The 27,301-nt window shown below is 42.5% G+C and overlaps 1 protein-coding gene across 1 annotated transcript in view; it reads right to left on the bottom strand.

Annotated features, from left to right (window-relative positions):
* Positions 1-6,560: 6,560 nt before the first annotated feature.
* LOC134910183 (alcohol dehydrogenase 1-like) overlaps positions 6,561-27,301 on the bottom strand; it is a 209,285-nt gene continuing 188,544 nt past the window's right edge. Inside the window, exon 9 of the mRNA XM_063917926.1 lies at positions 6,561-7,862. Coding sequence (XP_063773996.1) covers positions 7,838-7,862 — 25 coding nt within the window. The 3' untranslated portion in view covers positions 6,561-7,837. The remainder of the gene's footprint in view (positions 7,863-27,301) is intronic.

Raw genomic sequence — 27,301 nt, forward strand, 5'->3', positions numbered from 1 at the left:
TCCAGCCAGCTCCCCTCAGTTCTCAGTCTACTTAGTGCTGCTGCATGTCTGGCTGAAGTGCAGCGGTTTACAGATCTCTTGTGGTCACGTGACTTTGAGTGTTGGGAGCCACATTTGAATGAAGAAAGAGCCACATGTGGCTCAATAGCCACGCGTTGGCCACCACTGTTGTAGCAGATAGAGTTTTGGCCAGAATAAAAAAGGAATGAGCATATTATTAACAGCTTTGATTTATCTGCACTGGCTCTCCATTTTATTTAGAATGTATTTAACAATTCTGTTACTTGTGTGTGTATTCCTTAAATGTCCTAGGTTTGAAATATATTCAAGAGAAGTTAACTTTAAACATACAAAGACTGTATGACTCTAAGCTCCTCTGATCTATATCACTGACTTAAGATGGCAGGGGAAACATATTTTAATAGGAAGTTAAGCAAAAGAAAAAATGCAACTATAAGAAGAAATATTCCAATATGCAAATTAAACTAGAACTATATCAGTTTGCTTTGATTGATTTGTACTGATTTACTCTATAGTCATTTTTTTCTAATGGTATATAATGCCAACAAATTGATTATATCTTCAGTAGATCATTTAACAACATGTCTTATATCATTTTCTTGCCTATTAGGAATGAAAAATATATTTTCTATTATTATTTTCACAATGTATACAATATTTACACCTATATTTCCCTTCTTGTAAAAAGGGCAACATGTCTGAGGTGATGCATGAATGGGAGTTAGTCAAGATACTGTAAAAAATGCTAATAATACCAGTCAGATGAAGTCCCAAAAGTCATCCATGGTTAGACTTTGAATTTATTATTACTATTAGCAGGTTCTATCAATGTATGGATAACATTTATTTACTGTATGTACAAATTAATTGTGCTGTGATCTAAGATCACTGTAGTAGTAACTGCTTCAAATGCAGACTGTGTATTATAACAACAGGGCCATAACTAGGTACTGTATGTGCAGAGTGTGCCACCGCACATAGTGCTGCAGAGTAGGGGGAGCTGTTGATGGCACTTGTTAATTTTCTGTTTTAATTACTTTCACTTTTTTTGAAGCCCAGCATCTGCTGACTGTCCGTCTCCATCCCCCAACCCATTTGTCACTAATACCTTGAGAGCTCTTTGTTATTCAATCACACTGTCCTTTATTACATTTCAAGATGCTAACATACCCTGGACTCAAACCCATCGCCTGAGGCATTGCAGTCAGACACTCTATTCATTGCGCTATCTGCCCTTACATAGAAAGCTAGAGAATGCTAAGATAGAGAATTCTTACTATTTGAAGCTTACCTTGTACTTCGTGTAAAAATGATCAGCATTGCAGCTGAGCAGATCTATGTAGTGTGTGGCTGCAAGAGATTGGATGTGTGGCTGCACACTACATGTTGTAGATCTGTTCAGCTGCAATGCTGATTATTGTTTTTTTACAAAGCACAAGTAGATTCATATACTGTAATTAGAAATCTCATAGTTTTTATGTAGGATCAAATAGCTCAATGAGTAGGGCATTTTACTGGAATGCAACAGGTTATGAGTTTGAATCCTGGGTATGTCAGTATATTGTAGGCTATCAAGTGTGCCCCAACATAGAGTCTTTCTTTTTTCTTTGTACACTATGGCAGTATATTGAAAAGTGTTATTTAATAAAGTGCATTGTAACTGAATTACAACAAGCTATCAAGTTAAGTTCACGAATGTGGTTTAAAATGTGGGAAGGGGTATCATAACATGGACTTTCTCTGGGATCAATTCTGTCATGTCCCTTCCTCATGAGGGCATGCACCTTTTGTCCCTGTTTCAAAAATGGGGGGAGGGGGAGCACAGTGCACCAAAAAGTGGCTCTGTGTAACATTATACATAGGGAAGATTTTGTTTATTTAGATAAATTAAAAAAGCTTTAAAAATATTTTTCTAATTAACATCACATCAGCTTGATTACAGTAATACTGTGCACATTCAATCCCCCTGTGAAACCCATGATTGCAAAATACATTAACCACTGACACCAGGGTGTAGTGTGAGTGGACAGCTGTCGGGATCCCAGTGTGCAGCATACAGGCACTGGGATCCTGACCGCCGGAATGCCGGCAGTGGGGTGAGCGCAAAATAGCCCCCTGTGGACACCCCAAGAGGGAGAATAGTTGTCGTAGACTGGCAGTCGGGATCCAGGCGTTCATATGCTGAGCGCCGGGATGCCGACAGCCGATATATCGAGTGCCACCCCTGACACCATACAGAAGACTATAGGACTGATTCTGAGGTGAGAGTCAAGTAAAAAAGAGCAAGTAGCTGCACCTGGACAAACCATTTTGCAATGCAAGCGGAACAAATACATTTACCTTTTTCACATGCAGGGTAAATACTGGCTGCTTTTGCTTGTACAGTATCCAGTGGCTGAACTGTGGGAGGCAGTGGAGTCAGCTGCCGCCGGGCTCCTGACCTCAAGGGGGCACTTCTCCTCCACTGTCTACCGCTGCCTGATGATCGCCACTGCTGCTTTTTTTTTATCTTTTTTGCAGACCGAGGAGCTGTGTCAGTGACACGGAAGCTGCCTCCTGTATATAGAGAGCTGGCACTGGCTGCAGCTAGGGGGAGCTCCAGAGCACAGCTCCTCCCGGGCCCTTCCAGTTAAGCAAGCAAGCCAGCCGAGTGAAGCTCTCTGCTCCTCCATCAGGCTGATGATAGCCAAAGGTAGGCACTGGCCTCAAGCTGCACTGTGGGGTGGGGAGGAGAGGAGAAGGTGTAGTTGGGGGTGCTGGGGGGCTTTAATAAATGTTGGAAGCACTGTGTTTTGTGTGTGCATGTTTTTAAGTGAGGTGTGTGTGTGTGTTTGTTTAAGTAAAGTGTGTTCAAGTAAAAGACATTTGTGTGAGAGGCATGTGTGTGTGTGTAAGTGAGAGGCATGTGTGTGTAAGTGAGAGGTGTATGTGTGTGTGTGTGTGTGTGTGTGTGTGTGTGGTATGTGTGTGTGTGAGAGGGATGTGTGTGTGTAAATGAGAGGCATGTGTGTGTGAGAGGTGTGTGTAAGTGAGAGGCATGTGTGTGTGTAAGTGAGAGGTGTGTGTGTGTAAGTGAGAGGCGTGTGTGTGTGTGTGAGAGAGGCATGTGTGTTTGAAGCTTAGTGAGAGGTGAGGAGTGTGTGTGTATAAGTGAGAGGTGAGGTGTGTGTGTGTGTGTGTGTGTGTGTGTGTGTGAGGCATGTGTGTTTGTAAGTGAGAGGCATGTATGTGTGTGAGGCATGTGTGTGTAAGTAAGTGAGAGGCATGTGTGTGTGAGAGGTGTGTGTAAGTGAGAGGCATGTGTGTGTGTAAGTGAGAGGTGTGTGTGTGTAAGTGAGAAGCGTGTGTGTGTGTGAGTGAGAGGCATGTGTGTGTGTAAGTGAGAGGCGTGTGTGTGTGAGAGGCATGTGTGTGTAAGGGAGAGGCATGTGCGTGTAAGTGAGAGGCATGTGTGTGTGAGAGGCGTGTGTGTGTAAGTGAGAGGCATGTGTGTGAGAGGCGTGTGTGTGTAAGTGAGAGGCATGTGTGAGAGAGGCATGTGTGTGAGAGGTGTCTGTGTGTAAGTGAGAGGCATGTGTATGAGAGGCAAGGATTAAAGGAGGCATTTGAGCAATTCTACAGGATTATGGGGGTCATTCCAAGTTGATCGTAGCTGTGCTAAATTCAGCACAACTACGATCATTGACACTGACATGCGGGGGGACGCCCCGCATCTCAGTGCCACCCCACTCCCTCCCCCCCCCCCCCGCAGAAGTGCAAAGGTATCGCACAGCGGCGATGCCTTTGCACTTTAAGAGTAGCTCCCGACCAGCGCAGCTTTAGCGTGCTGGCCGTGGGCCACTCCCTGCGCGGTCCGGCCATGCCTGCGTTGGCCAGCCTGCGCCCACGAAACGGCGGCCAAACGTTGCAGTTTTGCCCCCTCCCGCCCATTGCCCGCCTCTGCCTGTCAATCAGGCAGAGGCGATCGTAGCGCAGCGACGGGCGGCCATGCACCGGCGTACTGTGGCGCCGGCGCATGCGCGGTTCTGACCTGTTTGCTACGCTGCAAAAAACTGCAGCTTGCGATCGGGTCAGAATGGCCCCCTGTGTACAGAGCACACACCTGGTCTGAGTATACGCTACCTTATAAATATTTGGAGGGGAGCCATGAGTGAGAGGCATGTGTGTGTTTTTAAGTGAAAGAGGCGTGTGTGTGTTTTTAAGGGAATGAGGTGTTTGTGTTCTTTTATATATATCGGCACACCGCTGCGCCAAAGCATCTCCATCGAGACCCGCTGGAGGGTGAGGGAGCACTGTAGGTGTACTATAAAAGTATTCTGATGTGTGTTTTATTGTAATGACTGACTTGGAGTGTGTCCACTTTGTATGTGTATCTGTTCTATATTACTATTGGGAAAGGTACCTGAGCACGCTGCTACTGTTCACCCTGAGTGCCGGATAGTTTCATATGGTATGTGTGTGAGCATATGTAGGGGGGCACCAAAAATTGATCATGCCTCCAGGCGACTGGGACGAACTTGCGCCACTGACAGTATCCTACAAATGGTGGCCTGCTTTACTTTTACACTGCAATTAAGACTTGAGTTTGGACACAACCCGTACAAATCAAAATCTCTCTGCACATTTTAAGTGTGACCTGCCTGCAGTGCAACATGGTTTTGACAAGATGCAAAGTTAAGCCATGTACACACAGTGCAATGCAACGTAAGCCCGACATTGACTACTCGACGGGGCTGGAGGCCGGCCCCGCCATTATAGTCAATGATGGGCTGCCTGCAGAGTCTATTTTTTCTTGTGATGTCTATCCCGCGGGACCGCGCATTGGCTTCGCAAGCTATGTACACACTGTGCAATATGCACTAACTTTCCTTACGATTTTGACTATATAGTCAAAATCGTAAGGAAACTTAAGTGCATATCGCAATGTTGATCGCAGCAGCAATTTTGTTAGCAGTTGGGCAAAACCATGTGCACTGCAGTGGGGGCAGATATAATATGTGCAGAGAGAGTTAGATTTGGGTGGGGTGTATTCAAACTGAAATCTAAATTGCAGTGTAAAAATAAAGCAGCCAGTATTTACCCTGCACAGAAACAAAATAACCCACCCAAATCTAACTCTCTCTGCACATGTTATATCTCCCCCCCCCCCTGCAGTGCACATGGTTCTGCCCAATTGCTAAAAAAACTTCCTGCTGCGATCAACTCAGAATTACCCCCCCCCGTGTGTACACACCTTTACTTGTTCTTTTTTGCTTTAACAGTCCCCTTCCTTTCCCCTCAGAATCAGGTCCTAGCTCTTTATTTACAGTATAATACTGTATTGCTTTTGGCAAGTGGGCAAGCGGACAAAGCAACAATATTTTGAGTACATTTACTCCAATGGTGTGCAATGTGCAGACAGATACTGTACATGGCACTGGCGTTTCTATAACGGGTGCAGTGTGTGCGGTGTGAGTCCAGAGGGGGCCCTCACCGCACACGCTGCACCCATTTTCTAAATACTGACCCCTCCGGAGTCCCGCGGTGACATCCACGGCGGTATTAATACTCTGTGAAAATGGCCCAGCGGCCATTTTCATGGAGTTCTGTGCATGCGCAGTAGAGAAATCTCAGGGAAAATGCCCCCCGCGCCATTTTCCCGGAGATCTGCGCATGCGCAGTAGAGTCTGAGCGCTCTAGTGTTCAGACTCTCAGCGCTGCCAGCAGAGAGGAGGGGGCCCAAACGGAGGAGGCTGCACCCGGGCCTCTTCCTCTTTTAAAGCGCCCCTGGTACATGGGGCTTGCCATGTGTATGTGAATATGAAGCCCCCAAACAATAATATCGAGTGGCTTTTAATGACAATTGTGCTGTTTGCACTTAACCTAGCTTTCTCTTCCCTTCATACTAGTATAGCTCAATTCATAGTGTGTGTTAACAACATACAGTAAGTAGAAATCTGTTCATGCCTAGATCTATATTTGCATCTGTTTGTTGCCATTTTACAATGTTATCATGATGAAATTTACTGTAACCTCTCAAATATAAAATAAAGATCAGCTCACTACTCTAGTAGTGTATTAAAGTCTTTATTGCTGATTTTAGAGCAGAAACGAGAAAGCGTTAACATTTGACTAAAATCAAGGATTCTTATAGATATTTTAGAAGTTACATTTTTCTAAACAAAGTTTTGTAATAAAACTAATAACTGCAATAATTACATTTAATCAGAATACTTTTTTTTATAGAAATGTAACTAATTATGCACCTACATAAACGAAATGTATGATAGTGGAATCCCATTGTTGTGATCACATAGTTAGAATGCAGCAAATATAAAATAGTATACTGTAGTTACAATACACTATATAGATCATTTTACATTTATCACAAAACCAGTTTAAAGAATTTTGGGCAGATTTATTAACCCTGGAGAAGTGATAAAGCAGTGATAAGCACAAGGTGATAACGCACCAGCCAATCAGCTCCAATATGTACATTTACAGTTATGAGCTGATTGGCTGTTGCGTTATCACCTTGCACTTATCACTGCTTTATCACTTATTCAGGCTTAATACATCTGCCCCTTTGTACCAGATTATCAATAGCTATGAACAGTAAACACATAAAGCTGAGTTTAAGCCAACGTCAGAGCACTGAAATTTCTTCCAATACTGAAAAATATGTTAATCTGCAAGAGAGTCATTTTCTGATGCTGAATCTAATAATGAAGGACATTAGTTACAGGATCATGATAGCTCTTATCTGGTGGCACCTAGGAAGTTTCTAACAATTTATTTTCATGCTGAAAATGATAAAAGTCAGTATAAATGTATACACAATAAACAGCTTTTATCCATGGACATTGGAAAACAATACCAGGCAAATATTGTAGATAAAGCCATGTTCTGTGTCCTGTCTACAGAGTTTAGCATACGGTATTCTTCCTGCAGTATTATATTCTATGAATATTTAATGAGTGCTCCTATAGAACTTCATTATACAGGTTGAGTATCCCATATCCAAATATTCCGAAATACAGAATATTCCGAAATACGGAAGTTTTTGCGTGAGAGTGAGATAGTGAAATCTTTGTTTTCTGATGGCTCAATGTACACAAACTTTGTTTAATACACAAAGTTATTAAAAAATATTGTATTAAATGACCTTTAGGCTGTGTGTATAAGGTGTATAAGAAACATAAATGAATTGTGTGAATGTACACACACATTGTTTAATGCACAAAGTTATTAAAAATATTGGCTAAAATGACCTTCAGGCTGTGTGTATAAGGTGTATATGAAACATAAATGTTTTCTGTGCTTAGACTTAGGTCCCATCGCCATGATATCTCATTATGGTATGCAATTATTCCAAAATACGGAAAAATCCGATATCCAAAATACTTCTGGTCCCAAGCATTTTGGATAAGGGATACTCAACCTGTACTGTAACAAGCATTGTAGTGAACGATTGCTGCAGGAAACATTTCTATGATGCAAAGCGTAGTGAAGTAGATACTGCCAGAAAGCGTACATTTGTTTACATTAAGTACTGTATGTGGACTGTCAGCATCATGGCACTTCTGTTAGGCTTTAAGAACATAAATTAAACACTTAAATGTAATATATCTTTGTTAAAGACTGTAAATGTTAAACTGAAATTGTAGTGATTGTGTCCAAAACACTGCAATTCACATCTTACTATCAAAATTCAGTTAACACACATGGCTTTTAATATCTTTAAAAAAAATTGTTGAGCAAGAACAATGAATAAATGTTAAAAAGCGTCCAATTCTTTCTTAATTTCAGGCTCAGAATAATCAACAACAGGAGGCTGTTAGAATTGCAGCACCGTGCGTATGCTGTAAACAAGAACACAAAACAAATATCAGTTTGCAGCCATTCACAAACAAAAACTGGAGAAAATGGTAGAATAAGGGTTGTTGTTATTTCAGCTCTTTGTAATCACTGTAGCTGCATTTTACATTATACAGAAATAATTGCTGGCAACAAAAGTGCTTTTATGGAGGTATCTAGGTTGAAAGGATGCAGTCCCCTGTTTCCAACAAGGAGTCCCAAGGATAGGAGGTGCAATGTTGGGTGAAATATGGGACATACATACTGAGAAGTTTGATAAATAGGCAGCAGATCACATTCCCCATTAGTATGAGGAAGTGATATTATATGAAAACTAAGATCACGAGAAAAATCATTGACTTCTCTGTGGAAACCCAAATGAGAAATCAATCTTAGCTTTGATAATCCTATTCAACAAATACAAGAGAAGAAAAATTGATATCACAGACAAATAATAGACCCATATACTGTATAATTGAATGAAAATAGCATGAGGCATGCTGCTACATATGTGACTTGATCTCTTTTATCAGAAAATTCTGGGTCTCTTGTGCTATATAGTGATGAATGAAATAAATGGGATAAAAATCCCTATAGGGCTGGATCCACATCTCTGGAGGCTGTAAGTATAGAAACTTTGAGCATTCAACGTTTGGAGTCCTAAGCTCTATCTAACAATTGACCTTTAAATGTTTACAGATATGTGGTGTACAGAAAAAAATAAAAATGCAAACCCTGTTATTGTCAGTGTATAATGAATGCCTCTCTTTGCTTTTTAAATATAACTATAATTATCAAACTATCTAAATGTGATATCCATGAAGCCCTGGCCTCAGTTGCATTGTGCCACTGGTCAGGAACATTTCACATATTAACTACGGTATGTTTTTTTCAGGTATATAGCTAATGTTATGCAGTATTCCAATGGTAATATTGTACACCAACATGTATATTATGTAACAGAGAGGAGCTCATAGAAGCATTTGCCCCAGAACCTCTACTTCGTAAACAAACATGTCAAGGTTTTGGGTTCGTGAAACAGAACCACTAGGAGACACTGTTCTATCTTGTTATTTTCAGGAAACAAGAACTGCTCTGATCCAGTATCTTAACTACAACTCCCTATGCCACATTCCGCATATGTTTTCATCCTAGTGCTGTATTATGCAGAATTTAGACATCATTCAAGGTTTTGGGATCCTGTTTAAACTAGCGATTTTTCCAATGAGTCATTTCTGGTTCAGAATAACAAATAGTTTGGCTAAGCAGCAGTGAATAACTACTTTAATTAAAGAATGCATTATTAGCTATTAACTTCTTAAAAGAGTCTCTCATATGAAAGTATTTTAAGTTATAAGAGTTCCCAGATCCAGCAGCTGCTGTAAAACAATACTCCCAGGATTATGTGCATAGTGCCAAAGAGAGTGCTTAACCAACATGTTTAAACACCTTGTTTGGCTGTGGCATATGCTTCAGTTCAGCTTTCAAGTAAACATTATGCTTAACTTTATATGCTAAAAGAATGATTGATTTTGCAAACAATATGGTGATACTTGATATCTTTACACTTGTTTTTGCACCTTTTGTGTCAGAGAAAGTAATTTTGCACGAAACACTTGTGCAGAGCTGGCCCTAGGCATAGACAAACTAGGCAAATGCCTAGGGCATTTGGAATGTCTAGGGGCTCAAGCAGCTTCTGCTGAATTAAATAATATGCAGCATGCCTATATCTTTGTGTCACTGAGGCTATATCTGCATACGAAATGTTACATTACGGTGTATTCCTGGAAATCACTAAAGTAGCATTTCGTATGCAGATACTGGCGCATTGACACACAGAATATAGGCATACCACATACCATTTCAATCAGCAGAAGCTGCTTGTGTGTCCTAGTCACATAGCAATGCATATAAGACTGCAAAAAAGGCGCCCAACATTAGCAGAGCTGGCCGGGAGCTGCCTACTGACTCACGCCAGGCATCTCCTGCTGCATGGTGTATTGAGGCAAGATGTATAAGGACACATCTGTATCCAAGCAGAGGTCACAGTGTTAGCAGCCATGTGAGTGCTGTGTGTGGGTGGATTGGTTGTGTAATAGTGTCCAGAATATGTGTGGGCATTATGTGGTCATGTATAAATGCATTAATAATGTGCGACATATGTGTAAGGAACATTATGTGTATAAGGGCATTAGTAATGTGCATCATATGTATAAAGGCATTGATAAAGGTTGGCATAATGTGTAAGGTGCATTATGTTTGTAAGGATATTAATAATGTGTATCATGTGTATGGTGAATTATGTTTGTATAAAGGCATTACTAATGTGTGGCATTATGTGTATAAGGTGCTGTACTGTGTATACATTACGTATAGAATGGGCACTACTGTTTGGTTTAATGTAAATAAAGAGCAATATGGTGTGGTGTAATGAGAATAAGGGGCACTACTGTGAGGAGTGGTGTATGTATATAAGGTAAAGTGGTACTACTGTGAATAAGGGACACTATTGCATAATATAATGTGACTAAAGTTGCACTATTGTGTGGCGTAATTTGAATTGGGGATACTATCTGGCTGTGCCTCTTCACAGCAAGAACATGCCACTTTTGGGGCTGCGCTTCGAATGTGTGCACTGTTCCTATTTAAAATATAGGGGATACGAACACCAAAATGAGAACTGCTATGGGTGAGGGGTGATGGTGCTGGGAAAGGAGTGCAGGGTCAGAGGCAGAACTATCGGCGGTGCTAGGGGGCACCGGCCAAAATGTTGCCAAGGGCATCATATTGATTAGGGCCGGCTCTGCACTTGTGGCATGTATCAATGTGCTTGACATTTAAATTGGTTAAAAGTGTTCCTGACTGAGGGGCAAATATGTCTAGTTTTTGAGAGAGATAAAGTACTTAACAATCTGCTTCTATCATTATACAGGCTGTGCTTGAAAAATAACAGGAGCTGATTAGTTGGTAATTTCACATCTCACCAAGCATTGATAAATTTCCCATTAAGGGGAAGAAAGATAGCATTGAAATATTGCTTTTGCCAAACATCTCTGAAACTGGGTGCACATTTGGAAGTCTTTGTATATATTACTATATTTACGGACTCTTCCTGTCAGTCACCGTGCGGTCGCTTTTTTCGCACCATCCCGTCGTGCCTGCGCATTGCGGTGCATACGCATGCGCAGTTCAGACCTGATCGCCCGCTGTGTGAAAAGGCACAGCTGCGATCAGGTCTAAATCAGCCCCATTGTGTACAGTTTCTGTAAAGTTTTGCTTTCCAGAGCTTCATACGTAGAGTAAAATGCAGTCAAAGCTCTTAAAACTGCAGTTTTGAGAGGTTTGACCACAGTCTGCCGTTAGTACATCCCACCCATAATTTAGAATTGAGCGTATGCCAATTTCCATATTTTACATGTGCACCAATAAATGTCCTCGTCTATATTTGTGCCTACTGTAGACCTGTATCACCTTGAAGAGGAGCAAATAGGAGTACTGTAGGCATTTGTAAGTTGAGTTCAGCAAGGATGAGTTCACGTAAGTGTATATGTCCACTGGAGATGTGACATAACTGATGTAGAGGGGATTTCCCCAATACTGAGAAACTATCCTTCTTCTGTACTGACAGGTGTTTGTCCTGAGTGCTGGGAATGTTATGAGGTAGGTTCTGCTCACTTCTACTTTACACTGGTGTGTGCAAAATGCAAGGGTGTTTTCTAAAGGGAGGAGGATACACTGTTTGGAAATGTTTAGTCCCATAATGATGTGACCACCTCCTTTCTTGATGTGAACTTGCCCTCACTGAACGTGTCCCAAATCTCAAAGCTGGAATGTTATGAGGTATGATAAAGAAAATGGATTACCGTGACTGCAAGTTGGAGTTAAATTCAAGCCTAAATTAGGCCCATAGTATATATTTCTCTTAAATATACAGTTTTATATCATTTTCTTAAGAACAAACAGTAGTATACACATTCTACAGATGTGCAGTTTGGTTTCCTTGGAAACTGAAACTACGCAAACTTCCAGTATCTGAGTACATTCGAGTCCTGACTCAGAATTTCCCGCCAAGCTCGGATCTGAAAAAAAGGTGCAACTGTGGGCTACTGTGACTATTACTTATAGTAGTAGTAATAATAATAATAATAATAATAATAATAATAATAATATAAAGAAGAGCTAATGTGATTAAGGACAGGATAATACAGTGTCACCCTCAGACTGTGTCATCGGTGAAGGGCTGTGGGGTGCAACACTCTCATTAAGGGCTACTGTGACTAGTGCTAATAATAATAATAATAATTATAATAATATTAAGAAGAGCTACATTGACTAAGGAAAGTGGGATACATTGTCACCCTCAGATTCTGTATCATCAGCGAAGGGCTGTGGGCTGCAAAACTATCATTAAGGGCTACTGTGAAAAAATTAAGAACTATAGTGACTGTTATTAATGACAGTGAGATATTACTGTCACACTCGTCTCAGACTCAGTGTCATCAGTGAGAGGTTGTGGACTGCAGCACTGTGACTGTAATCATCATTATAAAAAACAAAAACCTGTGTGTTGTTGTTCAGGCATTGTATTTAAAAAAAGTAGGTGCCACCAATCCATCACTTACTGCATGATTAAAAAAAAGTGTGTGTGCTCAGGATTGGTTCAGGCACTGTTAAAAAAAAAAATAACATTCAGTAGGTGCCATCGTTTCTCACTAATAGTGCTGTGAGTTGATATGGATCGATAGAGGAGCAGGAACAGCAACCCAGTACTAGTGCTGTGACTGCTGCCAGTGATGATGATAATATTTCAGCATCTACTAAAGGTGGTCCAGGAAGCTGAAAGCATAAGAGAGCGGACTTGAAATTGAAACAATATTTCTCAATGTTAAAGAAAACATCAACACTAAAGGGAACACAAAAATGTAAAATTGCCAACATGCCATACACCATATGCTGTGGTAAGGAATGGCTCAGGCCATGGCCTTTGTTTGGGAGTGGTGGTCCTGCTAGTGCTTCTGCTATTTCATGCTCTAGAATGCCTATTGCCGAAGCCAGGGCCAAAGAGTCTGACATGTTCTTCTGATGATGCAATGCCTTCTTGCTCTTAGTCTAGTAGTGGTGTCACTTTTAAAACAGACTAATCAGTTTCCCCAAAAAGAAGCATATACTGTATTCACAAATCCATGCAGAGAATTTAGGGATATCCACATTGGCTATGTGTGACACTGCAATTTCTGACACTGTATGCATAGAGAAGCCTCCTTTCATCATTTCTGCACCCTCTGAACATGTGGAGATAAGCAGTACTAGTAAAAATAGTGACACACAAATTGAGAATGCTACTGTCAGGGCCGGTGCAAGGTTTCTCGGCACCCTAGGCAAAACTTCTGCCTTCTGCCCCTACCCACCCTTCAGATGAAAGGCATGCTGCTTTCACCCCCTTCCCGTACTCTGTTAAAAATCTGCTGTTCTATCCCCCCAAAATCTGTGTGCATGCTGCTGCTCATCCCCCCAGACTGTGTGCATGCCTGTTCCTTATCTCCCTCCCCCCACCACCACCACCACCACCACACCGCTGCTGTCACTCTCTTTCCTTATCAATGCAGAGAGTGCACTGTGCAGCCACCTTACCTGCAGGCTGCAGTGCAGAGTTGGAACTGAGTAGTCTGTGAAAGAGCTTGGAATGAAGAGCAGTGCTCCATGTCACCCCCAGCCAGGACTCCAGGAGCTGTCAAAGTTACTGCCTGTGCCGGGTGGAGGTGGAGCTGGAGGCTGCAATACGGGAGCTTAGCAGTCGCGGCTACTGTAATATATGAGTTCTGGGGGATTGCAGTGGCTGTGAAAGGTAGGACTATGCTACCTTTTTTAGGCAGCTGTAGCAGGCCGCCCCCTCAGGTCCCGGCGCCCCTAGGCAGCTGCCTAAAGCTGCCTAGTGGAAGCTCCGGCCCTGGCTACTGTGGATATGCAACGAGATGAGGGGGATATGTGTGCATCTGACACTGGTGAAAATGTTGCTAAGGGTGTGGATTGTGTAAGTCAGCCACCAGTGGCAGCTGTTCTTGCATGTGATATAAAAAGAAGACCATTGGCATGCCAGGGCACAAGACCAAAAAAAGCTACAGTACCTCTCTTATGTGTGGAAATATTTTTGCAGCAATCCTTACAACAATGGTCACGCCATTTGTACTGCTTGTGAAGCCTCAGTAAGTAGTGGTAGTAAAGATAACCATCTAGGAATCTCCTGCCTGTTAAGTCATTTGGAGTGAGTTAATGCAGTTTTTGGAAAAATATAAAAAAATTCTGTAAAATAATACCATGCAGTCCACCATCAGCTAGTACCCAGCTCTAAGCTAAATTCCAGCACATGCAATCTCCACCGTCAACACTTTTATCAAACCATGTTGCATTGCAGGTGAGTCATATGTAACCTGTGCAGAGAGTTAGATTTGGGTGGGGTGTATTCAAACTCAAATCTAAATTACAGTGTAAAAATAAAGCAGCCAGTGGTGTGGCTCGAACGCTATACTAGCTGGACGTGCCCTGTTTGTGCTCCGGGACTACGGAGTTATTATACCTGCCAGAGAGCCCTTAAAACCCTCTCCCCACTTACCTCCCGCAGCAACTAGCCTGCCAAGAAGGACCCGGTGCAGGTGCATCAGGTCCACGGAATCGGGGAGAGCACTTCCGAGGTCCCGCGGATTACAGCCTGCCTGCACCTCCGGGACCGGGGACTAGAGTTCCCGCTGCACCCGCCAACGGGCACCAGGACGGAGGTTGTTGTTTTGAGCGGTGGCTTTGCGTTCTAAGGAGCGCTGGAAGCGGATGGAGGTCCCCCGCTAGAGCTGTGCACTGGGCGCACCTTCTCTATTCAGCCCAGCTGGGTGCAGGGAGCTGTGATGCACCAGGCAGCTGCCTCTCAGAAGGGTAAATAAGGGAGCGGTGGCCATCTTGACTCTCCTTTACAGGACCTGCATCTCCTTTATAATCTGTAAGTTCTCTCTGGAGTGCTACCGGAAGTTGACTCAGCCCTCCCAGCTATAGAGTTAATTTTCAATCATTAAAAACAATACCAGTTAGGGGGCATGGCCTGACTAGCAAGAGGGAAGATGCGTTCTAGAGGAGCTCCTGCCTGGCACTCTCTCCTATTAATTCTGCACCCTGCCATTGGGCCGCCTTGGTCCCCTAAGAACCTTCACTTTCCTGGCCTGATCGCCCCGAGTCTAGAGGGGGACTTGTGGAGCCAGAAAACTGTTCCATGCATGCCAGTGGGTTGCGGCCTGTCACATCCCCCAAGCTGGGACCTTTATTACAGGGACACTCCCTGAGGTGAAGAAGCCGGGTCGCACCCATGCTCTCTATACCAGGTGATTATCTCCACCACCGCTACCGCTCTGACTGCCCCGCTGCCTCTTCATCGCTGGGGTGGTGGATGTCTTTACAACGGGGACTGCCTGCCCGCGCTGCACGCAGTGGCCATCATCACTGCTCTTGGGCGGGGACAATTGCGGCTCTCCTTGGCCCAGCCTGGATGACTGACTAAGCTGCCGCCGCTGACGGGACCGTTTTCCTGGCTTCCCATCCCCACAATTCTGGTCTTACACAGTTGCTCAAGGCCTGGCAAGCACAGAATGGTGAGTTACTGGCAAGGAGGCATCATCCACTCTCCTTCATACTCCCATTTGCCATTAGCAAGCTGTCTCCTGCCACCTGAGAGCTACAATGCTCTTATCAGTTCCCTTTTCAATACTACTCACCCTGAAAGGATGCAACCCTTTATTGGGGTACAAGATAGCTATATAATTGTTTCTCCACATTGAACTGTGATATAATTCCCCTACTTGGACTCACCCCTCTAGTGGTCAATTGTTATTTCTCTTGTACAGCAGGGTATTGTATTAAGGATTATTCATACTATTTGGGCAGCCATCCATTCACCTGATTTATCAGACATTTGCTGAAGTAGTGCATTTCTGAAGTTGGTTGGGGACATTATATTGGATTGCAATCGCCACACTGATGCTCCCCTAGAGAAACAATTGTCCCTCCCTCTAGGGGTATTTTTCTAGGCCTTTCCATCTGAATGTCTAAAGTCAATACCATACAACCTCACAATTCCCCTCTGGTGACAGTAATCACCGCCATCATGAACAGGGCCAACACCAATACCAGAAAACGAGCGGAGATTCCAATTCCGTGGAATCTGATGTAATATTCTATTGTTCGCCCGCCCCAATTGCCTCTTGAGGTGATACGGTCATATACCTTAGTCATCTCACTTTGGACTCATTGGTCCTGAGCTCTGAGTGTGATTTCCTCTGCTGTTCATGAGGATCTTCCACCCAGATCCCTTTCCCTATACAGTACCTCATTCTTCCAACCTATCCTTACCCCCCTTCCCAGTCGCAAGCCAGGAACATTATTGCCCTCTTCCATCAAATCGGCAACATTTAGCCCTGCAATTATGTCTCTTATCATGGCCACTATGAATGTTAAAGGCCAGAACACCTCTCAAAAATGCTCCATTTTGTTTTGTTCTATTCGTAATATTAAGGCTGGGATTGTCCTACTTCAAGAAACTCACTTTAAAGCCAATTTTCATCCATCTCTCATCTCTAAGCGTTTCCTCTCTGTTTTTTATTCTTCCAGTCATACCAAACACAACGGGGTCACAATCATGATTAATAGTAAAAACCCTTTCACTCTCCACTCAGTCCATTGTTCTTGTGAGAACGATTGGTCACCTAAAATGCACCATTGCTAACATATATGCACCTAATTCGAGTCATGTTTCCTTTTTCAACTCCTTTTAAAAATAAAAGAAGAAAGGGCTATCTAATAGTAGGTAGAGATTTCAATGCCATTATGGATCCCTCTAAGGAGAAAACACACTCTCTTACTCACACGCAGCCCAATCCTCCATCTCTTTCACTGAATAAACATGGAATCAGCATTATTTGATGTATGAAGAGCTCTAAACCTCACCTCCAGGGACTATACTATCTTCTCAATACCGTATCAATCCTACTGTCGTATCGACATGTTCTTCTGCTGTACTCTTGCCTCTAAATTTCTAGCTCGTCTATAATTCCCTATACGTGGTCTGATCATTCTATTCTATCTACCTCATTTGACTTCCTTGACACTCTGGTCTCCCGTCTGCTTTGGTGTCTGAACTAGACTTTATTAGAAATTCCTCGATTTACAAGTTTAAATAAACTCAGCCATTTTGAACTATTTTTCCCTCAACGTCAACAAATCCTCCTGCACCCTTTTGCTTTGGGAGGCACACTAAGCTGTTATTAAAGGCCATATTATCAGTTATGCCTCCTATAGGAATAGGGAACATAAACAGAAATTGACATCCTTAACAGATGAGGTACACAGACTTGAAATCATAGGCGTGCGCAGGGGGGGTGCCTGGTGCGCACAGGCACCCCCTAATGTCTGTCACCCCCTCACACACACCTGCTGCTGCTGCAGTATCGGCGATCGCCGAGTGTGCTCATTTCTGTTCTCCCGCCCATTGCGCCCGCCACCCCCTCCGCTCAGTCTGGCTGTCATTCATTTGTATGGGTGCAGCATCACTGACGTACTCCTACTCCCAATTCCTCTAACCTGTGGGATGTGTCGTGATGATGTCATGCCGTGTGCATGCCCGCTCATGCTCCTACCCATGCTCTCTCTCTCCTCATCATGTGCCAATGCCACAGAATACACCGTTCCTCTTGGAGGAGGACAAGTTCAAATTCAATATCAATATATATTTCGAGAGATTGGGATATAATCTATGGTAATAAAATATACAAATTTAACACATATTAAACAGATTTTATATATGTGTGCATCAATTCTCTATATTATTTAGTTTGCATTGAGTGCCAATATGTGGTGGTAGCCACGCTTGATAGGTGGTGCTAGACACGCCCATTGGGTGGTGTTAGACATGTCCAATAGGCGGTGCTAAACACGCCCTTCTAATCGTGCACCCCCTAATAAAATGTCCTGCGCACGCCTATGCTTGAAATGCAACATAAAATACAACTCTCTCATGTGCTATACGACCAACTCACCTCTGCTAGGGCCTCTCTGAATGCCTTGTCAGCTGAGAAAACTGAACAGTCTCTCCGCTGGCTTCAACAACGCTTTAATAAAAAAAGTAACAAGGCCGACACTCTTTTAGGTAATAGACTATAAGCCCGCAGGACCTTAATGGCTATTTTAGTCATTTAAGATGACAAGGGTTCCCTGCAGTACAATCTGACTACTAATAACTCCCTTTTCAAACCTTACTAAACGCCTTTACAACCTTTCGGGCCTTCCTAACTCAAAGTCTTCAAGTTGCCCTTCGGCCAAAGAATACTTGTCTTCATATAATCTCCCTAGCATAGACCAGGATACTTCCTCTGGTCTATACAAGCCTATCACAGAGGATGAAATATTGTTGCCAAAAATCGTCAAAGGCACCAGATCCAGACGGATTCTCAATGTCATACTATAAAATGTTCCAGACCTCCTTAGTTCCTCACCTATCGAAGATGTTCAACCAAATCCTAAATGGTGCCCCGTTACACCCACACACCACGAAAGCCACGATCATGGTAATCTCAAAACCTGACAAAGACACCCAGCTTGTTATTTACTATCGTCCCATCTCACTGCTCAATACAGACCTGAAAATTTTTGCTAAGGTTCTGGCCAACAGACTGAATCCAATTCCCCTCTCCCTGAACCCCCCTGATCAAGTGGGCTTTGTCCCATCCAGGCAAGCACTAGATAACACGAGGCGCACCATTGACATTGTTCATTATATTAATGTAAACCATCTTCCTTCACTGGTGCTTGCTCTGGATGCGGAAAGGCCTTTCATAGGGTCTGCTGGTCCTTCATGCTCCAAATATTGCAATAATTTGGTTTTCATGGGAAATTCCTTCAGGCTATACAAGCATTATATCATAGTCCTTCAGCCATGGTCCAGGCCAGCGGTCTTCTATCTGACCCCTTCCCAATCACAAACTGAACCAGGCAAGGCTGCCCTTTATCGCCCCTCATCTTTGCACTCATGATAGAACCAGTCGCTTGCCGTATATGTGATAATCCAGACATCACTGGGGTCCCAATTAAACGCTCCCAATATACACTGCCTTTATTTGCCATTGATATACTCCTCACATTGAGTAAACCTCTGATTTCACTTCCAAACTTATTTCTCAAACTTTCTACCTATGGGAATCTCTCGGGTTATAAAATTAATAGCACGAAATTGGAGGCTTTACCGATTCATATCCCTGGTCACACTAAGAAACTACTGCAATCAAATTTCGACTTCAGTTGGACAAAACGCTCACTTGAATATCTAGGGGTTCAAATTATGAATTCCTATAACTCTCTTTATCGTGCCAATTACCCTCCTCTTTGTAGGTCAATTCACAAAGATATCGAACAATGGCAATAATATTTTCTCTCTTGGGTTGGTCGTATCAATGCACTGAAAATGAATACATTCCCCAAATTACTGTACCTCTTCCAAACCCTCCCAATACTGGTCTCTTCGTCTACTCTTAATGCTCTCCAATCGTGTGTTTTGCAAATTTATTTGGAATTACAAAAAAATGAGGGTACGATGGGATATCCTGTTTCGACGGTCCCAGAATGAAGGACTTAGGCTACCTAATCTCCAACGCTATTTCAACGCTGCCCAATTGAGTCAACTAATTGCCTGGCACTCTTCACAAAACACCAAAAGATGGGTTGGCTAAGAAAGCGACTTGGTAGGCATATCCTTGATTTCACACCTCCCATGGTTACCACATAAATACTGTCCTCACTTTACTTCCCCTTTGCCTTCTGTTGAAATAACTTTGTGTCTGGGAGACCCTAAAAAAAATTAAAGCTTTCTACAGCCCCATCCCTCTTCACTCCCCTATGGAACAACCCTGCATTTCCACCGGGCCTTTCTCCCATAATGATGCTCACTTGGATTTCTGTGGGCGTTACTAGAGTTCATCATATTACAGGACACTTTGCCCCTAAATCATTTGCAGACTTACATACAAAATATGGAATACCCAATTCCGTACATTATCAATACCTTCGTCATTTCACTTCCTTACTCCACCCTGCGCAACTGCACCAGATCCCATCTCCAATTGAAAGGTTTTGTATTTATAACTCGACTGATAAAGGGGCTATTTCACACCTCTATAACACCATTTTAGTGCATGATGCCCCTCTTCTTGGAAAACATGAACAAGCCTGGGAATCAGATTTTGGCCAACATTATGATGGAGAAATGTGGGACTCGATTCGTATGGCAATTTCAAAATGCTCGATTAGCGTGTCCATCCGACAAAACTCATATAAAGTTTATACAAGATAGTATCTGGTGCCGGAATGTCTCCATCGTATTTACCTTAGCTCTACTGATTTATGCTGGAGAATTTGTGGACAGCAGGGAACATTTTACCATAATTGGTGGACCTGCCCTGTAATCTCCCATTTCTGGAAGTTAGGTGGCTCCCTTCTTTCACGGCTTACTGCTTTCACTACTCCCATTGACCCCGTCAATTTGCTTCTTTGTGCCTCCATAGAACATATCTCCAAAGATTTTAACAAGCTGACCCTCCACATTTCTGGTGCAGCTTAATACCAAATAGCCTGCAATTGGAAAAACCCCATGGCTCCCAGCCATACAGAACTGCTGAATAGAATTTGGTTTATAGCTAAAATGAAATATATCACATGCCTTCAAAACAACACAGTAAAAAAAATCCATTCCGTTTGGCTCCCTGGTATTCCCACCATAATACCCCCCTTCTGGTTCTCCTATAATCTTCGCTATGTCACCTATATAGTGTCCAATTTTGACATTTGTTATTCCCGACTCACTGCTGGGCTTCCCTTTTCGCTTTTCTCCCCCTCCCTCACTCCGTTCTTTTCCCCCTTGCCATCCATTACTTCTCATACTATAACTGTTATCTTCCTTACTCACCTCACTATATCTACATGTTGAATTGTTTGTGAGAATAAGGAATCTGTTATTTCTAAAGATGTATAATCTTATTTGTTTTATTCTGATTCAGCCTCTATTGATTTTATTTGTATTCGTATGTGGAACCTGTATATTGGAATTTGATGCTTACTGTTTTTTTTGCTGCTACTCCTCACTCCGTATTTCTTTCAACTTTAAATCAACATTTATTTAATAAAATATATGATTTAAAAAATATATATAAAGCAGACAGTATTTACCATGTGCAGAAACAATATAACTTACCCAAATCTAAATATCTCTGCATATGTTAAATCTACCCCACCTGCAGTGGAACATAGTTTGCCCATTAGTGTGCTTTTTTGGTTTGCTAACAAACCTGAATAACCCTCTTAGTCCAGTACAGTGGAGAATACCTTCTATTTTATGCAAGCTACTGAACCTATTTTAACTAGCAACCAATGAAATGAGTTCAGGGGCAAATTAAGGTTAGATTGCAAACCGCGATCCAACCGGAATTTTTACGATGGTCCTGCGGTCACATGCGCAGTGCCTATCCTGCAGATGCGCCCGCACTTTTTGCAGGGGGCCGCAATGCTCCGTTCAGGCAGAGATTGTTGCAGGGCGGGGGCAGCAATGCTCCATTTCCAGAAAGGAGATGGAGCGTTGGGGGGGTGGCACGAACAGTGGCAGGTGCGGCGCAGACAGGGGCGTGTTATGGGCATGATCGCGGCAGCTGCATGAAGTCACACGCAGCTGCCGTCATGGGTAAGATGGCACCGGGTCTCCTGCAGGCACAGCTAAGCTGCGCCAGCAGGAGGCATCAAGATTTTTTACGATGAATAAGAAATTGGGAGGCGCTCACAATTGCTGCTTCATCAAGGGGGGAGGTGCCAGTCAGCATGCTGGGCAGCCTTGACCAGCAATGGGCGGCCCCCAGCATGTGATTCAAAGGATAGCAAATTCTGCTGATTAGCAGAATTTGCTATCCTTACTGAATTAGCCTATCAGTCAAGTGAATCTCTTAATTAAACTACTGGAAAATAAACTAGAGAACCAGAAGGAGGAGATGAAATGAAGCAGTTTTGCTAAGTATGTTGGACTTGTAGATCAAGTTTTTTATTCACTTTGCCAGGACCAATGGGTTGTCAACATCTTGCAATCAGATCACTACATTTTGGCAACTATGCGTGATCCTAGGTTTAAGTTTGACAGAATGTCTTTTTTTCCAACTGACACAGATCTTAAGAAATGCAAAGATCTACTTGTGACCAAGCTGTCAGCTCAAGTGGCACATGACACAGTTTATCCTCTTAGTGCTTCTGCAGAAAAAACTAACCTTTTTCCAAAGACCCACTGGCGATGGGGATGAGTCCACTCAATGCACCAGAGTGAAATAACATTATGACATCTAGTCAGGATTAAAAGGATTGCCCAAAATTATTGACACCTTTACCATGATTCAATCTGACATAAGCCCTCATTCCGAGTTGTTCGCTCGCTAGCTACTTTTAGCAGAAATGCAAACACAAAGCCGCCGCCCTCTGGGAGTGTATCTTAGCATAGCACAATTGCTAATGAAAGATTAGCAATTCTGCTATTAAGTATTTCCTTGCAGTTTCTGAGTAGCTCCAGACCTACTCCTAGATTGCGATCATCTCAGTCCTTTTAGTCCCTGTTTGATGTCACAAACACGCCCAGCGTCCAGCCAGCCACTCCCCCGTTTCTCCAGCCACTCCTGCGTTTTCTGCTGGCACGCCTGTGTTTTTTTAGCACACTCCCAGAAAACGCTCAGTTATCACCCAGAAACACCCACTTCCTGTCAATCATTCTCCGATCAACAGAGCGACTGAAAGGTACGTTCGCCCGTGAGTAAAATAGTATAGTTTTGTGTAAAATTGCTTAGCGCGTGCGCCCTGCGGTGCATGCGCAGAACTGCCGGATTTTAGCCTATTAGCAATTCTGCTAAAAATAGCAGCAAGCAAACAACTCGGAATGACCACCATAGGTCATTAGAATGGTGGAGTATTATTTTAATGAGAAGGTAAAAGTTAGCATGTCAGACTGTCCCTTTGACTACTGGGGTGAAAAAATTGGAGTCCTTGGGGGTAATTCTGAGTTGATCGCAGCAGGAACTTTGTTAGCAGTTGGGCAAAACCATGTGCAGTGCAGGGGAGGCATATATAACATGTGCAGAGAGAGATAGATTTGGGTGGGGTGTGTCCAATCTACAATCTAAATTGCAGTGTAAAAATAAAGCAGCCAGTATTTACCCTGCACAGAAAAAATATAACCCAACCAAATCTAACTCTCACTGCACATGTTATATCTGTCCCACCTGCAGTGCACATGGTTTTGCCCAACTGCTAACAAAATTGCTGCTGCTATCAACTCAGAATTAGGCCCTTTGTACAAAGTAGATTTGCTTGCAAAAGATTCCCACCCTCCAGTGTGTACTCGGAAAGAGTCTAGAGCACCGCCAGGAAACTTGTGAGTGATCGGGGGTAGGTGGCTACTTCCTCAAAGTGTGGTAAATGATTTGTTCATATAAATTAATTACAAATTCCATGAGGAAGATCTTTCCTGCCAATTACTTCACAGTACAGAGACTTCTGTAATGGTGGATTCAAGGAGGGATGAGCTAATATTGTGTGATGATGATATTAACACTGATCAGGGTGAAGATTCGGATGGGGAGAATGACATCTTCCAACTGTAGAAAGGATTAACAACATTCTTAGCTGCCTTAAGCTTATTGGTTGTTTGTTTTGTGGGTGCACAAACAAACCAAACATTTCAACCACGAAAGTGGTCACTTACACTTTAGACATGCAGTGCAGAGTTGTAGAAACAAAATGCAAGTGGTATGAAAAGGTTATGTGGCTTCATGAGAGGTGCATGGCCTCAGAGAGGGACATGGCTTTGCATCCCCGGACTCCGTTTTCATCACACTTGTGGGTCTCGGAGATGCAGGCTGACCAAGTGTCTGTGTTAGCTGTAGTGCTGGCTAATACACTGTGAAAAGAGCTGGGTGCTGCATGTAATGTTACAGTACAGCACCTAGCTCCTGTCACTGAGCAAGAGCTGGTATTTTGGTGTCACCTAGGAGCAGACCACAACCCCTGCACCCCCCTTGTGACGCCACTGGTTCCTGAAGTGCTTGGTTTGTTAAACTATATGCCTTTTTTAATATCCAACATAAGAGTGGGTGGGAGGGTTAGGACAATTCCATCTTGCAACAGTTGATAACTAGATTTAGGAAAAACAAACATTGTTTTATTACTCAAGCTGTTTGCTGGACCTCATACAGTAAATGTACTACAGCAGTGGTTCTCAAACTTGGTTCAGCAAGAGCACTGTATATCACTTACTGCCACATTTTAAAAATCTACAGGTGACCTGCAAAACATGAACCGTGTGGGGTCCTGAGGACCAAGTTTGAGAAACCTGTGTACTACAGGGATGTTACCCAATTAAGAAGAACGGCAGATGGGGCTCAGTATAGCCAGCAGGTCAGCCTCCTAATATTTATCAGTGTAATTTTTGTGTTGTTTTTTTTTTATATTCTAAATTAATCAAAAAATTAATCAGTTCATTCAACCCTTGTCATTAATCCTTGGCTGTTAATATTGTACACTTGTTGATGACCTTTTGTCTTAGTGGCTGCAAAATAGATTCTTCTATATACAACACCTTGAAAAAGAGGAGGGCATTGAAACACGTAACTGTGACTTTTAAAATTGTGCTAATCATGGCATGGCATCCCGTAATCAGCGATGCGATCACAAGTCAATTGAAATTACATCGCTGTCTACCATTAACATGTTGGGCAGCCTTGCCGTGGGCTGGGTGGCCCCAGCATGCAGTTGCAAGCAGTGGCAGTTTTGCTAAAATAGCAAAACTGCAACTGACGCTGAATTAGGGCCTGTGCTTGTATTTCTGATATTCTATTGCTGCTATTAAGGAACATTCCATCTAATCCGGAAAATACCTTTTTCTATCAAGGTAAAATCTGGGTTTCCTGCTCACTGCCAACTGTGTTTGTATTTCTGAGATTCTACTGCTTCTACTCATTTCATTTTTTCATGAACATACAGTACAGTGCCTCAATTTCATCAAGTCAAAGTCTGGGTCTCCTGCTGACTATCAACTGTGGAACCTATTCAGCATGGATTGCAGACTCTGCTAAAAAGCAGAGGGCCTAATTCAGGGTTGATCGCAAAAGCAAAATCTTTCTCTAATCGCATTTGCAATCAACCCTGAATTACTGTAGGCCCAGAATCTGCAATCTCTTCTGTAGCATGCTGGTGGCCGCCCAGCACAGGGCAAGGCCACCCAGCATGCTAACTTCTGCCCTGAGTCAATGGGATTGCGGTCGCAGCAATTGTTGATGACACCCTGCAGCTGCAGTTAGGCTGTGTATGCAGGAGGTCCGCTGCCATTTTCTTGATAAGAGTGGCTGCATGTGACATCACACAGTCACCACGGAAACAGTCTGGCCACGCCTGCATTGGCCTGACCACTCCCCCGAAATATCAAAACGCCGCCCCCCAAAAGTATCAAAAGTGTGATCTCATCCCTCAGAAATGCGATCGCACTGTGACTGCTAGCGCATGCGCTTTGTCGCTGCAGGGCATGCGCACTTTGGAGACAATCACCCATTTGAGATTATCTCTAAACTGCGATCCAACCTGAATAACCCCCTGAGTTTTTATTTTTCAGATTCTATTGCTTCTAATTAGGAACATTTCATCTATTCAGAAACATACCTTTTAGTCCATCAAGGTAAAATCTGTGTCTCCTGCTGACCACCAACTGAAGGGCCAATTCAGCAAGGATCTATATTGAGACTGAAATTAAAAAAATGTCTCAAAACTGCTACTGCTAAAAATAGCATGTGAAGAGCTGCCCTGAAATGGTGAAAGACGCCCACCAATGCAATCGCAAGTCTGGGTATGCATTTGCAGAATTGCAATCCATATGCAAAAACTGAGTACCATCAACAGTACCTACTTAGAATAATGCGGATGCATTTGCACCGGAACCATATTTGTAATCACAAACAATTACAGCTGACATCAGATATGCGACCTGAAAACAGCCATGACACTCTTCCGTTTTCCCAACCACTCCCCACAAACGCCATGCTTCCTCCCACTAATGGTAATTTCTTGTCAGTCACTTTGCATTTGCATCTCACTGAGCCTGCAAATACACAGCAATTGCAATGCGGTCTTCGCGCACGTGCAATGCATTTGCAGTGCACAAGCATACTGCAAATAATTGCCCGATTTGCCATTTGTTATTCATTCTGAATGAGCCTCTGAGTTTGTATTTCTGAGGTAAAGTATATAAATGAACTTTCTGTTTTTAAGCTACTGCTTCTGTTAATCATTTTTGTTAAAGTAGAGGACTGCGATTATATATATATCATTATTGCCTGACAAGTTTGTTGCTTAATGAGAGAACAATTGCTTAATGAGAGAACAATGTATGTTTTTAATGTGGTGTTCACCAGTTATACTGTTTAATAAATTGTTATAAATTATACCAAGTGAGTGAGTAGGTGTTACATTTTGTTCTTTATAGATTGTATTGCTGCTATTTTTCCATGTACACTTTATATTTGTGAGACCGACTATCTCACTCAGCTGTATAGGATGAGAGAAATTATACTCATTAGTGCCAGGATTCTCTGTATATCCTTGGCTTTTTACAGTATGTTGTACTCTTGGTTTATGGCATTTTGTCTTAGTGGCTGCAAAACAGATTATTGTCTTTTTTTGTATTCTGAAGTAATTCATATATTTCAACCCTTGTCAGGAATCTTTGGCTATTAATATAGCACTTTTGTTTTATGGATGGACTTCTCTCATAGAGGTATGTTTACTAAAGTGCAGGTTTTTAGAAGTGGAGATGTTTCCCATATAAACCAATTAGATTCTACTTATTTATCTAGCACCTTCTGGAAGATAATGGTTAGAATCTGATTGGTTGCTATGTGCAACATTTCCAAATCTAACAACTTGCACTTTTGTAAATATACCCCTTAATGGCTGCCAAACAGATTCTGGAGATTACTTGTATTCTAAATCAATACATAAATCAGTTCTTTCAACCCTTGTCAGAAATCCTTTGCTGTTAACAGTGTACTCTTTTGGCCTTCTGTCTTAGTGGCTGCAAAATTGATTCTTGTCTTTTTATTTTCTAAATTGGACAATAAATTGAAGAATCCTTGGCTATTAATGTAATACTCGTGTTTATGGCCCTGTGGCTTAGTGGCTGCAAAACAGATGCATGTCTTTTTGTATTCTAAATGAATCAATAAATGTTAATCCTTGCTAGTAATCCTTGACTATTAATGTGGTACTCTTGTTTATTGCCTTTACTCTTAGTCGCTGCAAAACAGATTCTTGCCTTTTACTGTATTCTAAATGAATCCATACAGTTCAACCT

This window comes from Pseudophryne corroboree, chromosome 1, assembly GCF_028390025.1.
Source record: "Pseudophryne corroboree isolate aPseCor3 chromosome 1, aPseCor3.hap2, whole genome shotgun sequence".
Lineage (NCBI taxonomy): Eukaryota > Metazoa > Chordata > Amphibia > Anura > Myobatrachidae > Pseudophryne > Pseudophryne corroboree.